Source organism: Rhipicephalus microplus, chromosome 4 (assembly GCF_043290135.1).
Source record: "Rhipicephalus microplus isolate Deutch F79 chromosome 4, USDA_Rmic, whole genome shotgun sequence".
Classification (NCBI taxonomy): domain Eukaryota; kingdom Metazoa; phylum Arthropoda; class Arachnida; order Ixodida; family Ixodidae; genus Rhipicephalus; species Rhipicephalus microplus.
In genome coordinates, this window is record NC_134703.1 from 122,909,999 (window position 1) to 122,925,511 (window position 15,513).

General features: G+C 41.5%; 1 protein-coding gene across 2 annotated transcripts in view; it reads left to right on the plus strand.

Annotated features, from left to right (window-relative positions):
• pav (kinesin family member pavarotti) overlaps positions 1-15,513 on the plus strand; it is a 42,597-nt gene that overhangs the window by 26,320 nt on the left and 764 nt on the right. Inside the window, exons 17-24 of one of the 2 annotated variants that reach the window (XR_012894956.1) lie at positions 1,537-1,738; positions 10,583-10,644; positions 11,391-11,484; positions 12,274-12,416; positions 13,576-13,670; positions 14,788-14,803; positions 14,903-14,960; positions 15,240-15,283. Coding sequence is in view for 1 of the 2 variants with exons in the window: in XM_037423388.2 (XP_037279285.2) it covers positions 1,537-1,738; positions 10,583-10,644; positions 11,391-11,484; positions 12,274-12,416; positions 13,576-13,670; positions 14,903-14,960; positions 15,240-15,283 (698 nt within the window). In the remaining variant the exon portion in view is untranslated. Of the gene's footprint in view, positions 1-1,536; positions 1,739-10,582; positions 10,645-11,390; positions 11,485-12,273; positions 12,417-13,575; positions 13,671-14,787; positions 14,804-14,902; positions 14,961-15,239; positions 15,284-15,513 lie in introns of those variants that run through there. The other variant, XM_037423388.2, reaches the window with a different exon arrangement.

A 15,513-nucleotide genomic window follows, 5' to 3' on the forward strand; every position in this document is an offset into this window, starting at 1 on the left:
GTGTTCTTACTTGTAAATTTCTGCCCTTTGTGGTGTTTAGACAATACAAAAGGAAGTTTTGTGTGCTTTTTGAACAGGCAAATATGAACATATGGTGCTAATACATCCCTCTTGTTTTCTATCGAAGTGTCGTCAAGTGAATAGTACATTTACTGTGCTAAGGTGTCACATTACTAAGCTCTAAAGCACAGGCTCGTATCACAGCCATGATGGCTGCACTTGAACAGTGGCAAAGTGTATCGAACACCCATGTGCAGACAATGTAGATGAACGTTAGATACCAATGCGGTCGAAAGTAATCTGGAGTTGTGCCTTTTAGGGAGCAAGCTTTTGTCTAAACTAAGAAAGTTACGAAGTAAATAAGCTTATCAAAATAATCTGATATCAAAACTGACAGCAATGCAACAAAAATGAAGTTCTAAACCAAGTAGAAGAACACTTGCCAGTGAAATTCTGGCTTGAAATTGACTCGCGCACAAATGTTCAACGTACCATAATTTTTGTTCAAATTAATTTCGAACATTCATTTTTGTTGCACTGCACACAGTCCTGATTCTAGATTATTGTGATATGTCAACTTACTTCGAAACTCTTAGTTAAAAAAAAAAACCTTGCTTTCCAAAAGTCACATGAAATATTTTGTATTTAAAAAAAAACACCCTATACAAGGAAAATAATGGCATATTTAAAATCGGCACACAAAAATTACATTATGTAAGTGCTACATGAATTGTGCACTGCCCTTTCATTTTCACATTTATTCATATTGTGAGTTCTCACAGCCTTTGCTACAAGATTCATTGTTGGGGGGCCAGCAGTGTCATTATTTCAGTCGCACACAATTTGGCACAGGGTGTTTTTTTGCACTTACAGTATCATAACTTCAAACAACGCTGCCGTTACCAGTGAAAACGCTGGCTTCCATGCCTAGCAAGCAATCACTTGTGGCGATATTTCACGAGGTTACCATTTGATGTGTCAGTCACGCCACGCGATAATGTTCCCCGGCCCACTGTGTTGGCACGATTGGCATAGTGTAATCATCCGAAAAAACAACCCTTGCTTTACGTGCCTCAGCTAAACTGCCATATTTACTCAATTGTAATCCAAAGGGCAACTTTTCATTGTGTCCAGGAAGAAAAAAGAAAAGTGTGCGTCATTGCACCTTTTAGTCAACATGGATGTCGGTATTCTATCGTGACGCAAGGATCAGCCTCAGGCAGCAAAAATATGGAAAAAAAAGCTCTCACTACATTCGAGTAAATACAGTACGCCCTGTGGCGCTCTCGGCAGAGATTTTGTTGGCTGGTAGACCGCACTAGCCGTACAAAACATGCTCCGCATACTTGCATGATCATAGTGACTTGCAAACAAAAAAACAAAGGCAACACGATCAGCATCAGATCGTGGGATGCACTCCCAGTGTCAGCAGATGTGGGAGCATTTCATTGGGCTGCTAGTTCGGGACTCCAGCTGCTCTCGCAACTCTTTCGCGGTACAGTGGTGTTCACTGTAAAAGTGTACACTCCCTCGCAGAACCAGCTGCTGGCCGACAAGCAGGCAGAACTGGAGGCCAAGCTGAGCGTCAACCATGAGAAGTTCCGCATCTTGCGCGAAGTGCTCAATAGCGCCGACTGGGACGTGCCCGCCGCTGCCGCTGTCGCCGCTCACATTGAACCGTCCGCACCCCCCATGTCATCCGAGAATGGCATCGCGACTCGCTCCGGCGTGGCCACCAGTGAGTCCTGATCTGTCAAAGAATTGTGCCGCTTTGAGCTGAATGCAGCGTCTGCGAAAATTCCCGAAGGCTTTTCCAGTACTGCTTGCGTGCATGCGTGCCTGGCTGCTTGAGCTGATTGGGAAACTTGCGTGCTGTGCTGATGCTGCTTTCCCGTTCTCGCCTGCACTCTCTGCTCACGCGATTGTTGAAGTTTTCGTACTTTTCACATACTGTACTTCAAGATTGCATAGCTGCTACTTGCATGTTCGTAATGGCTGCAGTGTTTTGTATTACTGCTGTAGTGGTTATGTATAATTTCAGTCGTGGTCATGCATCAATCATTTCCATCATATTCATTCAGTCCTCCGTTTACTGCGTGCAATGTTTTTAGAAACTACCTGTTCCTTGTATTTTATTCTGTGCATGGACGACTGTATCATCCCCTTGAAAGTGGTATTAAAACGCTCGTACTCGATTCTTTTTTTTTTTTACTGGTGTGCTATAAATGTGCTATGCATACATGACATGGGCATCACTCTCTGCTTTTCTTTTTTAGAGACATAGGCTCACTATAATGGCTTTTGTTCAGATTTCGATTGATGGCCTAAAATTGACTTGCATGCATTGACTGTATGACACTCGCCTGTGCACATCTGCAAAGTGAATATTCTTTTGCTTGTATGTAACTTTATCACATGGTGTGTATGTTGCTAGTGTGAATCTGTTTTTCTCTGGACGTGTCTAGTCAAGGATTGCCTTTACTTGATTGTCTTTTTTTTTTTTTTTTTAGAAACCTGGTTTTGCATGTGCCTGTATTGGTTTGGCACTGTAGTAAAACATTGTCTTTTTGGGCGTAAATTGAAATTATGCTTGTATTAGCTTGGAATGCTTTGTTTGTAAAACTTACATGTGGCACAAAAAAAGATTGTTCCGTTTGCTAGTACATTGAGAAAGTCTAGAGAGCAAGTTGCATTCTATGGTGCGAAGAAAATGGCCTTCTTGGCTATTTTGTTCATTTTGTGCAGAATGTAGGAATTGTTTGCAGATTTTTGCCGTTGGATAATTTAAAACAATGACATGCTTGTTGACTGTCTTGCTGCTTGGTGAATGGAAATATTTTTAATTGCATGTAACTTCATTTCTATAGGTGTTTTTAAGGGTAAACGCAAGTGTCGGACTTTCATTTTTGGATACTCGCATTCAGAAAGAATATGGAAGTGAATACGGTGAGATGTGTGGACGGGCCGACCTTTTGGCATTTAGTTATTGACTTGCTCTGAAAAAAAAAAAGAATAAAAGGGCAAAAATGTTGGTAAATTTTTATGGTGGTTATAGAATAGTCTGTGTAATATAATATACAGTAGCCTCTCGCTATACGCAACCTGAAAGGACTAAGAAAATGTGTTTCATTTAACAAGAGTTCGGTTTACTCAGAGATGAACAAGGGTGAATAATCCAAGTATGAGACTGATCATGCTGGAGGCAGTTGTTCCTTTTAAAGCAGCAGTTCCATTTAACAGAATTCTAGTTACTCGGAGTGTACTGTATATGCAGCAGCTATAGCAATTTTTCATTTGTTATGAGAACTAGACACTGATACTTTCTCATATCTATCTTGTCTTAAATAGTTAGCCCTGGCTTCGTCTTATTCACCTTGTTTTAGTTTATAAAGAGAGGTTATGGAATTCTGGCAGCTAGTCGTATGACCGCACTCTCTAATGTGCAGTATTCCATTCGGCAATACCAATGGAACAGCTGAGAACCTCAGACTACCACTTTTGGGTTTTGAAATCACATGACCCACTTTATAGTTTTTTTTTTTTTTACGTGACCTTCCTTCAAAAAGGTGTTCCTGCGACTGTGACTGACATCAAAACTAGTGAAGCTAGTCGAAAATGGCCATTGCTGTAGAAATTGCCTTGAAAAGGCACACCTTTCAAGCAGCAGCGAGATTTCATTGCAAGCACCAATTTTCTTTTTGGGAATTCACAGGTCTTGCTCGCAGCTTTTCAATAGTATCGTGCATCTCTTTCCTGGCATAGTGTTCATACAAATGTAACCCACATTGGGTTGAAACGACGTTGGCAGCACTGAGAAAAATATCCTATCATGTACATACAAGCATAAGAAAAAGTAATTATGACAGTGTAACCATCCTTGTACATTCCTCAGTTATGTATTTTCCTGTGTGAAACGCCGGGTGTCCAGTCCCAGCAAAGCATCCTGACAATTATCAGAACACCCTTTTCACACATCCTGGCAATGTTCATGCCTGAAATGTTGTGCACAGTCATTGAGCTGGACATGCTTAGAGGGTATAAAAGTGTATTAGTTGGGAGATGTGGACAGCCACAGGGGCCTCGCAAAGGGTTTGGTCCTGGCAGAGATGCGAAGAGAATGCCAAACTTCCATAGATGACTTTTTTACTTTTCATGAAGCAATTCTTATGTTTCTCGTAGTCTCACAGGTATTGATGAAACTTTTGGCTTCTCAAGTGACATGTTGCAGTTCTGAAGACAGCTCCACTGAGACCACACCAAATCGCAACTTTAGTTGCAGACTGTGATAAAGCGGGGCTGCCTAAGCCTGGCCAGGGAATTTGGTGGGCAACGTCCATCGCCGCAGAATTCGCTGTGAAATTTTTGCATTCGCTGAATAAGTCTGCTGTTGGGCATGTCTTGGGCACGAGGTTGACAACTATACTTGTGAAGTGGAGCTTGGGTTAAGGGTTAATATTTATTTTATGTTTATTTATACATACTGCAGCCAATCATGGGCTATGGCAGGAGTAACGATAACATTAGATGTCAAGCGGAGATGAAAAATCAGTCATTGGCAAAGTGCAGATAAAACTAGGCAAAGCATTCTAATCTTCAACTGTTGCAGAAAAGTAGCTATATTTGTACCAGTCCGTTCTAGATTTAAGCGGCAAATGATTAAGACTATGCGAGCTACAAGTACAGGAAGGTTGAGCAAACTGGAAGTACACTCAAACCTCAATATAACAAACATGGATATGTAACAAAATATTAGGTGTAACGAAGTAAAGAAAAAATAGTCTTTCAATAGATGCAAGGTTGAGAATAACCTGTATAACAAATCTTTGGATATAACAAACTTATTTTCTTGCAAGATGCAACATTGTTATGATGAGGTGAAAGTGTACGGAGTAAAGTGGCCACAGCGGAGGGGACTCAATCAAGGCATGCATGAACTTAAATCTCGCGTGGTGACGTGTTGACATTGTAGTCAGACTTGGATTAGAGAGTTTGGAAGTGAGTGAGAAGCACCTATCGTAACGACGGTAGATAAAAGAGCTTTTTTTAACAGACTCAGTCCTGTTGACGTCGTGTTGATACCCTGTTGATATCGAATAAGCTGGCAACTACCACGTTTGTACGCGTGCAGTGCCAAAACCACGTGCCTTTGGTGTAACTGTGTAAGCTTGTGTGTGGAACACTCAAAACGAAATTTTGTGGAACATGGCTTCTAATAGTTGATGCTATTCAGGCAATGCATGGTCATGTGCTTTGTGTCACCGCGCGATGCAGGCTGCTCAACAGTTGGACACGAAACAAACTCGCGTGCTCGACCGACGGGAAAGAAAGGGCAACCTCAACGCCATCGCTATCGAGGGGTGGCGGGCTCCACGCTCGAACAGTGTGGTGAGATTTTGTGATGGCAGCCATTCAAGATGGTACCAAACCATGATAAAATTTAAAAAGCTCGGTAGATGAACGTATCTTGCTTACTAAATTGTAGAGGACTTTACTGCGTGCAATGTTTTTAGAACACTACCTGCCCAGTTCTTCCTGTCATAAATTGGAATCTTGAGCTTGGCACTATTTCGTAAATCTTCTTTATGTCAGATGGCACACAGAAAGGTAATTATTACAGAACACCTATGCATTTGTTTCTATAGACCTATGAGAGGGCACTGAAAGTTCATTTTTGTAGTGGGAATTTTTCGTAGAAGAAACTTCAGTGCAGTAGTAGTGTTGCCACATCTACAAAATGTTCTTTAGAATGGGAGAAGACCCAACATCATCGGAACAACATGCGCCATCATCATGTAACATCACGCTCCAATCCATTGCTTTTTTATTGGCAAAAATCCTGCATTACCATACGTGCACTCGCGAGTGTGCTCATCTCTTCCTTGTGGTTGGCCCAGGGCAGTCTCCCTGCAACAAGATCACTGTTTGGAAGAAGCATGCTGTATGCTATTTCCCTATTGGTTTCCTTGCCACGGTGGTCCAGTGGCTAAGGTACTTGGCTGCTGACTCGCAGGTCGCAGGATTGAATCCCGGCTGCGGCAGCTGCATTTTCGATGGAGGCGAAAATGCTGTAGGCCCGTGTGCTCAGATTTGGGTGCAGAAACATTAATGAACATGTACTATGCAAGAAGCTTCCCTGGGAATTGTGCAATAAGCTGCACCATCATGTAGTTAGTTTAATTCATTTCTTCAGCGTGCATTAATGTGCATCGCGAGAGAGCATGTGCATCGCGAGGGAGCAAGAACAGAAGAGAACCAACTTTATGCAGAACCTTTTGGTTGTAATTCAGCTTCTCTCTGCTAGAGTACTGCAAACTTGGATGGTCCACTGCTTGGTGGCCAAATGGTCATAAACTGGCGTGCACTTTTGTACTTGCTCATCAGTTTCTATAGATCTATTCTATGTTTGTAAACAAAAGTAGGCGCCGTTGATATATGTAAGTCTGTTGTAATGACGTCGCGGGGCGTGGACTCCGCCCAGCTGTCCCAGCCAGAAGCGCACTACCACCCCCTGTGATCACATGACAACAGGCGCAGCAGAAGCAAAAGCTGCCTTTGAGCACGGCGCGTTGGGACGCCTCCCGCATGCTTACAAGCGGCGGTCAAAATAGAAGTAGTTGCAGTTGATGAGCCCTGTTGATGTGTAGCTCTAGTTTTGAGAACCTCATCAAAACATGAGGTATCTTGAGGGTGAAAATGTGGCTCATTTGCGAAATGTCATCGCCGTTGCGACAGTCTACGTGGCGTGTCAATTTGTCAACTTTGTGAACTGTCACTTTGTAACAGCAATATACATTACACGTGTACATTTTAATTTTATCTTAATTTGTTAACTAATGCAGAAGTGACAGACCTAGTTCAGTAAGAAGTTCTAGGATTCAATATGGAAATGCTCTGTGTAAAAATACACATCCACGAGTCGTTTCGGTAAGTCCTCGTGTAAAATAAATCTGCTGAAGAAGTTATTCATGCAAACGATCAGGGGCAATCTTGGCGACACTCATCCTCAATACGCTTGCGATAATGCTTCAACTACATGCTGGAGAAATGCAGTTACGTACTTGTCAGGTCCATGGCCTAATCAATTTGCTTAAACCGAGGCTGCTAGATGTGTACAGGCCATAAACAGACTCGCCAAGTTTCCGATTACTGTTTTTCCGTAAGTTCTGACCAACGTGAAAAGCTCGTGAAGCGCACCACAACCAGAACAGCCCTGCCTATACACGGTTCGTCATTGTAGCTGTATACAAACAGGAAAAGCATAGTCTTGGTCGACGAAGAAGGTGCTTAACAGCGCAAACGACAGGAGGGGATAGAAGAGACCAGAACAGAGCGCTGTTAAGCACCTTCTGTCGTTTGTGCTGTTAAGCACCTTCTTCGTCTACCATGCAGCACCAACCAGCTCAATCAAGCACCTTGTTATAGTCTTGGTGGTCCGTTCGTTTGGTGCTGCTTTGATTAACTGTGTCCATGCAGACAGACACACATGCTTTATGACCGAGTGACAGCCTTAGTTTACGCTTTGACACATCCATGATTTCTGCAGTTCTATCAACAATGGCAATCGCAAAAAATTCTTTGCACTTCTTCGCACAGGGCTATGCTACCCACAACGTTCACGTGCTCCGAGATAAATATGCTTGCTATGCCTTCATACAAGGCTTAATTCCAAACGCAGTGCAGCACATTACAATGACAAACCTTTTACAGATCTAATCATCTTTGCTTCGTAAGCTGCTCCAAAACATAACCGATAAGCGGTCATAGTAGGCAAGTTATCGCGTGGCTAATCTTTGTTGCAAGGATTTTTGTAAACAGAAAATTGAAAAAAAAAAAAGAAATCTTGGCCAATCTTACTCCTGGGTTCCCACTCAAATCGTCGTGAAAGCTGGTCGGTGCACCATTTTTTCTTTGCACGACGACAAACAGCACACGCACCAGTGGAAACACAGCAGCAATTGGGGTAGGCGCAGAGGCTTTTGCCTACCATGCGAAACTAAAGGCCCCAGGACAGCGCCACCACATTTTCGTGACGTATGTTCGGAGAAATTAGTCTATACATTCATGTCGGTTCATGTCAAACAAATCTGCTTGAGGTATTGTTTGTCTTGGAAGAAGGGGCCAATGAAGCATTTTCTTTAAAACAAGCCTTTTGTATAGATGGGGCCCTTGGCTGTACACAAGTTTGCGAGTTCTTGCGGTTCAAGGGGAAATGAGCATGTAGGGCCATTCATATTTTCACCAACTTTGAATCGGCCATACTAAAAAAATGTCCGACAAGTTTGACAAGCACTTGACAATTGCTGCTGCACTCTTGATGAGACGTTGGGGATCACTGGGCTGACTTGGTGCTGTGCTTGGGAAATTATAGGCATCGGTTTTTACATGGATCATGTCATGAAATTTGTTCCACGCCTGCTTAGACGGGGGCAAGAAGGTGTCTGCGGTTAGAAACCTTTGTGGTATGCAGATGGTGGTCAGTTTTTTTTTCTCAGCTCCACAATTTTGCGCTGGGGATTTGCTCCTGTTGGAGCGACTGTCAATAAAGTATTTTAGAAGTTTTTGACAACGAAAAAGGGCTATGTGAGAAACCCGTACAGCATTGTGGTGAGCAAGAGATTGGCTTATTTATCAGGATGCGTCAGTGCATACACTACTCCATCTGTCGCATGGTATTCAGCCTCACTCATAGGGGTGATGGTTCTCGACAAGAATTGCCAGCATTTTCAATTTCTTCTTTTTCTATTTCCCTTTGTAAAAAAAAACATTTTGCCCTCCCGATCATGTGAAGGTGGCTTCTTGTGAATTGTTCAGCCGCATCTAGATTGAGGTGTTCAACATGGTGCTTCTAACGGTGTCAGAAAATGTTGGATATGTGTACTGCCATGGATGTAAACTGGTTTGGACAGAACTAGGTGTACATTTTCCTGAATGTAATAAACTTAGTTTTGTTTTGGTCATGCTATTCATTTTGGATGGTGTCGCCATAAAAGGAATAACATGAGGAGGTGCTGAAGTAAAAGTTCAAACCGGGAGTGCAAATATATTTCCTTCATAAATTGCAAAATTATTCATTTGACAAGTTATATGAAAGGGAAAACGTGCATAATTTTATTTGGCGAGTAACGTATAAAAATCTCATCGGGAACAATTAAATATCTTGTGGAAATGGCACTGAAAATTAAATATAATAGGTGCAGATCAGTGTAAAAAAACTGGTATGCATACAATGTCACACTGTAAAGTTTTGTGTTTTGCTGTCAGATTTGCAAGTACAGTTCTCTTTTCATAGACATTGAGATCGAAAGGAGACAATAATGATCTAAATCTGTATACAAAGAGTTTTAGAGGAAAATGGGAGAAAAAAAATATTGGGATTAGGGAAAAAAGGATTAAAAGCTTATCTTGTAATTTTAGACTACGATAGAACCCTCACGTGTGGTAGAGTTTTATGGATGCTATAGTAATGGTTAAATTATCTGGAAAACAATCAGTGAAAACGCTAATGCGATTGAGTGGAAAAGAAGTGCAAGTATATAGTCGCAGCACGAGTAGACAGGTAAAAGGAAAAATATATATTTGTACAAGCGCTCTGTTGATGTCTTCATGCTGCTACCATATAGCTTCTAAAAGAACCAACTCTCCTTAATGAAGCTTCTTCTACTACAGCTGTAGATGCCCACAATTTCAACAGACAGTGCCCTATTAGATATGATACCCATCTCAAAGATTGCTGCTTTGATGCTTGCCAACAAGTTATGAACAGATGTCCTTATTATTATGAAAAAATTCTGGATTTCCTTCACCAAGCTTGTGAGATTGTGTATACATAGTCTGACATGTGTCTTCGGAAACAGGTTAGCTTAGCCAAGAAAATTGAGCCAAGTAAAAGGTGGCCTCCGGGCTTCTGTACTATAGGCAGTGTAGTAAATGTCACCATAACCTTTGTGATGGACTTTATTTTTTTTTTTGCATCTTCAGGAGCGTATGCAGTACATACAGGCCTTCTTGAAAGCAGAGTATTCCAGAAATGAATTCGGAATAGTGCTGGGCCAGTGAAAATATATTTTCTGAGTGAGGCACTTCAAATTTCAGAAATAAAGGGAAGCATTAAATACTTTGTTGAGCCTCTTTAATAAAGGCAGCTTTTATGTGTGATTCATCATTATCATCAGCATATCATGTGCCCTCTGTACTTCAAGGGCCTCTTCCATCCATCTCCAATTAACCCTACCTTGCACAATCTCATTACATTTTATGTCTGCAAAAATTAATTTTTTTGTGTGGGACTAAAAGGAGGTGCCTTATGGTCTCTAACATTATGGCCACACATGCAGCCTGGGTCTTCTGTTGCAAAGTGGTTCTGCTGGCTTGACTATATCGTGACCAGTGGCATGGTTTGCATTCATCTTGTTGCTTGCATGGCAGTTGTCCTGGTACTCTGGATGTGGCAAGGCTGGTCTATTGCAAATACCAAGGCTGCTGTGTTTTATAGTAATGTGAAGCTTTCAGAAGTACGGTGCTCCACTGTTCACTTGTTACAGTTCCTTGTTTTTTGTTTTTTTCCTTTTTCTCTCTTTTTCAGGAAGATCAGCAGCTGGAATGTCTCCAGCTACATCTGAGCCCAGGCTTTGTGGCACACCAAAGGTAATGGCTGTGCTTTGCTTCTGTGTGTGTGTGTGTGTGTGTGTGTATAATATGTATATATATATATATATATATATATATATATATATATATATATATATATATATATATATATATATATATATATATATATCGAAAAACTTCTGCAGATGCAGCACAAGTGTATTACCCAAGGAAGCTGTAGTATAGTTGTGTGGTTTTTATTGATGTTTGATTTTGCGAATACAGTCGTCGTCCGATTTCCCGGACCCTCAAGGGACCGCGAAAATGTCCGGAAAGTTGGGCAGTCGCATACTTTGCGTAAAGTTGTGTAAAATATTACTCTCCCAGTGTGGCTAAAACAGTGATCCAACAGCTATCAGAGTGATGTGATAGCTGTCTCAGTTGCTTATGGCTTTCATGTTTGTACTCCCATGCAAGAGTTTCCTACTTCGGTCAATTTCATTGTACTCCCCTGCCTGAAAAAAAAAATAATAAAAGAGAAAAAAAAATAGACGGGCTCCCTTAGTATTGTTCAGAATTACTGCACGAATGTTTTGGTGATGAGATTTTGTGAATATTCTTTTAGAGTCCCAAACCCAGGTTCCCCTACGGTCACTTACATGAATTTGACCCTTGCGGTACCAGTCAGTTTCATCAAAGTAGCAAAAATTAAAGTTGGACGTGAATTGCAGCGTGGTTTTGATTAGATTTATTCCTCCAAAATCCACGAAAAAATTTACTTGCACGTCCTGTGGTCTTTTAAGGCCGCCATGACTCCGACGACGCGTCACAGGCGTTCCAGGTCTTCTGGTGCAGAGATGTGGGTGGACCACAAGCCAGCTGGTACCGTCGATACCGGTAAGATTTTTGCTGCATTTCGCTAAGGGCCTCTTGAATCAATAGTTTGCGTGCAACCATACTTGTAAATGCTCGGATGAGAGATGAAACGAGTGTCGAAAAACATTGTGAAGCACATACATTTACAAGCACGAATCTCGACCAACTGCCTCAAGCTTCTACTCTAGTGCATGCAACCAGTCCTGCTCATTCATTCAATACAATTGCTCAGTACAGACACACTTCTCGCAGTTGCCTAAATACATTATGGGAAGTTTGAGGTCCAAGAATTCTTTTGAGGCCTCATTTTAAGCTGCTGTCTGATAAAAGTTTAGCAAACTTTTGTTTATGGAGATGCATAATTTAAAGAAAAAAAGTCATCCCCACCTGTGAGGTTTTGAGTGCAGTTGGAAGGCTTTTACAACAGCTATCAGCGTTCAAGTAGAAATTAGTTATGACCATTGTTGCCTTTATTGGTGGGCACAGATGATGTCATGTGGCACAGTATCGAGATGAGTGCAGATTCCTGTGAGGGGCCTCGTTCTGCAGTCGTCATAAAATTGAGACCAATGGTAGTGGTCTGTGCTAGAATAGTGAGCTCGCTTTCTTTCAACGATAAGACTGACAGTTAGAAACACTCACAACTACCATAACAAAAGCTCACCCTCTACGATTTCTCGCATCAGCATTGAAAAACGAAAGCATAGTTATTAAGATGGCTGTCATTGACCTCGTGGCTGCATATTCACATGTTTCGTGGTGTCTCTGTCTAGTCTGTTGTCGGCTTAGCGGTCAACCTTGCTGGTGCAGGCGCGGTGATGCAGCCAGTGATGAAGAAGAAGAAGTCGGTGGGCAAGCTGGGTGTGAAGGACGTCACCAAGGGGGCGTCAAAGTATGCACTGTTGCACCAGGAGCAAGATGCAGGTGGCGATGTGGAGGAACAGCTCTACAAGGTGAGGGCTGTCGGCATTTTCACGTGACACCCCTCCCACTGTTTTCACCCAGCCAGTCGGGACTTGGGTTTTGTTTTTGTTTTGTTTTTTTCAGTACAAAACAAGCTTAATGGAAAGCGGAGACTGCATAGCGAGAAACAATAACATGGTCAACTCAATGTTTAATAAATGCAGTGTGAATTAGTGAAGAAGTCGATGAAGCTGGTTTGAAGGGACACTAAAGTCTAACAACAATTTATGTCAGAGTGAAAGCTCAATGTATGGCAACGTCTAAAACAGCTAATATTATCAACAGCAGTGCCCTACTTGCCGAGAAATTAAGGTAAATGCACAAGAACACATGCACTACGATGGGACATTCGCAAGATGATCCCTATTGCGTTACAGGTACCGCCTACAGTTAATGACTAGTAATTGAACTAGCTGCACTAAATGAACAATTTTTCGTGCATTAAGAGACGTAATAAAGTGCTGCTTGTTCACCGAGATTCTTGTTGAGGGAGTGGGGGACGAGACATCTGAAAACAGCGACGAAAGCGTGCGCCGACCTGCTTGCCGAAGCCCTTACGAGAATAGAAGCTTTACAAAGTTTTTTTTTCATGAAAAGCAATGAAAATGCAGACGCTTGGGCAGGCACCCACCCTGTGGAAAATTGGTGGCATGGGACTGCCACTTCTAAAATTAAGGTCATCCCCTTTTTTTTGTGTGTGTGTTTGAATCCAAATGCCATGAATGTACTTTTACATTTGCATAATATGGCTTTGTACAGGCAGTTGTTTTTGAAAATAAAGGCGCTCATTTGAGCCTAAGCACTGTAATACATTCACATTATCGCTTCCTGGGTCAGGTATAAGATGGCCAAATGTGTTTAAGGAGTGAAGTGTTTGTTGCATGATTATACAAAATGCCACCAAGACAGATGCTGCTGTTATTAGAGACAAAGTAGGCTGGTATGTATCCTAACCAGCCATGTCCAAATCATATGGCTTAGGCCAAATTTGTGATTAAAATTAAGAAGACTCAGGCCTATATAAATCTATGAGTTCTTGCTAGGACTTTTGGTAAGGATTCATACCATAAAATCGAAGTAGCTGCAGTGTATTGTAGGCTTTCAACAACTCGCGAATGTGCTTGTTTGATGTTTGTTTTCACTCGTTAGGGAGACGTGATCCCTTCCATGACTGGTGGGGCTCAAGTGGTCTTCAATGAAGTGGAAACAGTGAAGCACTTGTCGCCAACTTCGAGTCAGCTCAGGTTTGTGAGGCGGCGTTTGAGTTTGTTCGCATGTGAATGTTTGTGTATGCGTTCCTGTCTGAATCTGAAAGAAATATCCTGATCTAATCGTACTGTGTTTCCCCATATTTTTAGCAATTGCATTTGATAATAATCAAAATTAAATTATATTATCATAGCCCTTTTAAGATAGGCTTTGATTCTAGGTATATACATAGTAAATAGGATTGGATGATTCAGTATATACTATAATCTAAAATTTTCTCTTAGGATACCGAGGACAAATGTGATATATTATGTCAACATTGCACCCACCAGTTTCAGAATAGCGCAGCAATCTCAAAGCTTATGTGTGTGTTTACGACAGGCATTGATACTCATGTCATGGCTGGCATTATTTAGTGCTAGTGAAGGAAAGGAATACGTTACGTATTTACATTCCCGAGAACACCTGTCCACACAATTGAATGAGTATATTGATTAGAATAGCTAGGGCGTTTTTCAAGACCCTGGCAAACGGTAAATGACGAGGGGATGGGGTTATTGCATTGTTGACACCTCTATTCGACATCTTTTACTGCATGATGTATGCATATACAGTCTATAATATGTACTAGTATTCATGTTTGTTTTATTTCTGTTCACTGCAGGAGTATAGTGCTTACGAAGCGAAATGGGACAAGTTAGGGCTAAGTAACCCACCTAGTTTTAGTTCCACCATTCTCCGCTCGGGTCACATCGGCGTAATTTCGTCTCGGAACACATCAATCAGAGCCAACATCATCTTTACAAATCAGATTCATTGCATTATGATGTGATTATCTCGAGCAGTTGCAAATATTTGTCGTTAAAAAAATGTCGCGTTTTGAATCTGTAAGTGTTGTACATTGATCATGAGAGCCTGGCACTGTACATTTTCATACTGAAACTAAGCTTTCTGGCCTTTTTACATTTGAAGACAGGTGTGTTTCAACTAAGCATCAAGGATATTTAGTTTAGTATTTGTAAGCTTTTCACTCCAACAATGTAAGTTGACCATGCATGTGCTAGAGTGATTTGTACACGATGCTGTGCGTGAATCTGCTGATATGTTGCTGCTTGCCTAACACAATTTGCAAATGTCTATGTCTTCTTGCAGGTGCAATCAGTGAGAAGTAAGCACCCACAAGCTTTCCTTCTTTCTGTGTGTGCTCACGTTAACTTTGGGAGCTCCAATCCTAAGAGCGTATTTTTCATTTCTTTCTCAATTATAGGAAGCGGAGCAATGGACGAGCAGCACCTGATGAGGATGACGACTACGTGTCGGCTCGTGTATGTGTGAATTTCTGGAGTTCATACCTCAGTTTTGTTGGCTTTGCTTTGCTGGGTTGCTGCTTATACACTCAAACATCATTATAATAAAGTTGCATCTCACACGAAAATAAGTTTGTTATATACCAAAATTTGTTGTAAAGGTTTATTTCTTGCAATATGAAACTGTTTTTCATTTACTTTGTTATAATCGATATTGCATTATATCTGTGTTCATTATATAGACGTTTGAGTGTACCACATTTACATTATCTCATTTTTGTTCTTTCTTTTTTTCAGTGCTCAGTGTCCGTTGAAGGTCATCCTCATCCTTCTGTGATAAAGTAAGTGCATCGTATTGGCTGAGCCTGTCGTACTTTTTGAGATAATAATTGCAAACGTGAAACGTGAGTGCAAGAAACATAGGAGAAACCATTGAGGAAGGTTGTCGGTCTAAGCAAAAAAGCAAACTGCCAAGTGTGGACGTTTGTGATTGTCAGTTTGCTGTGCAAGATTTCAAAGAGGGCTTGCAAAAATGTTCCGACAGTGTTTGCACCACCCACCCGTGGCAGCA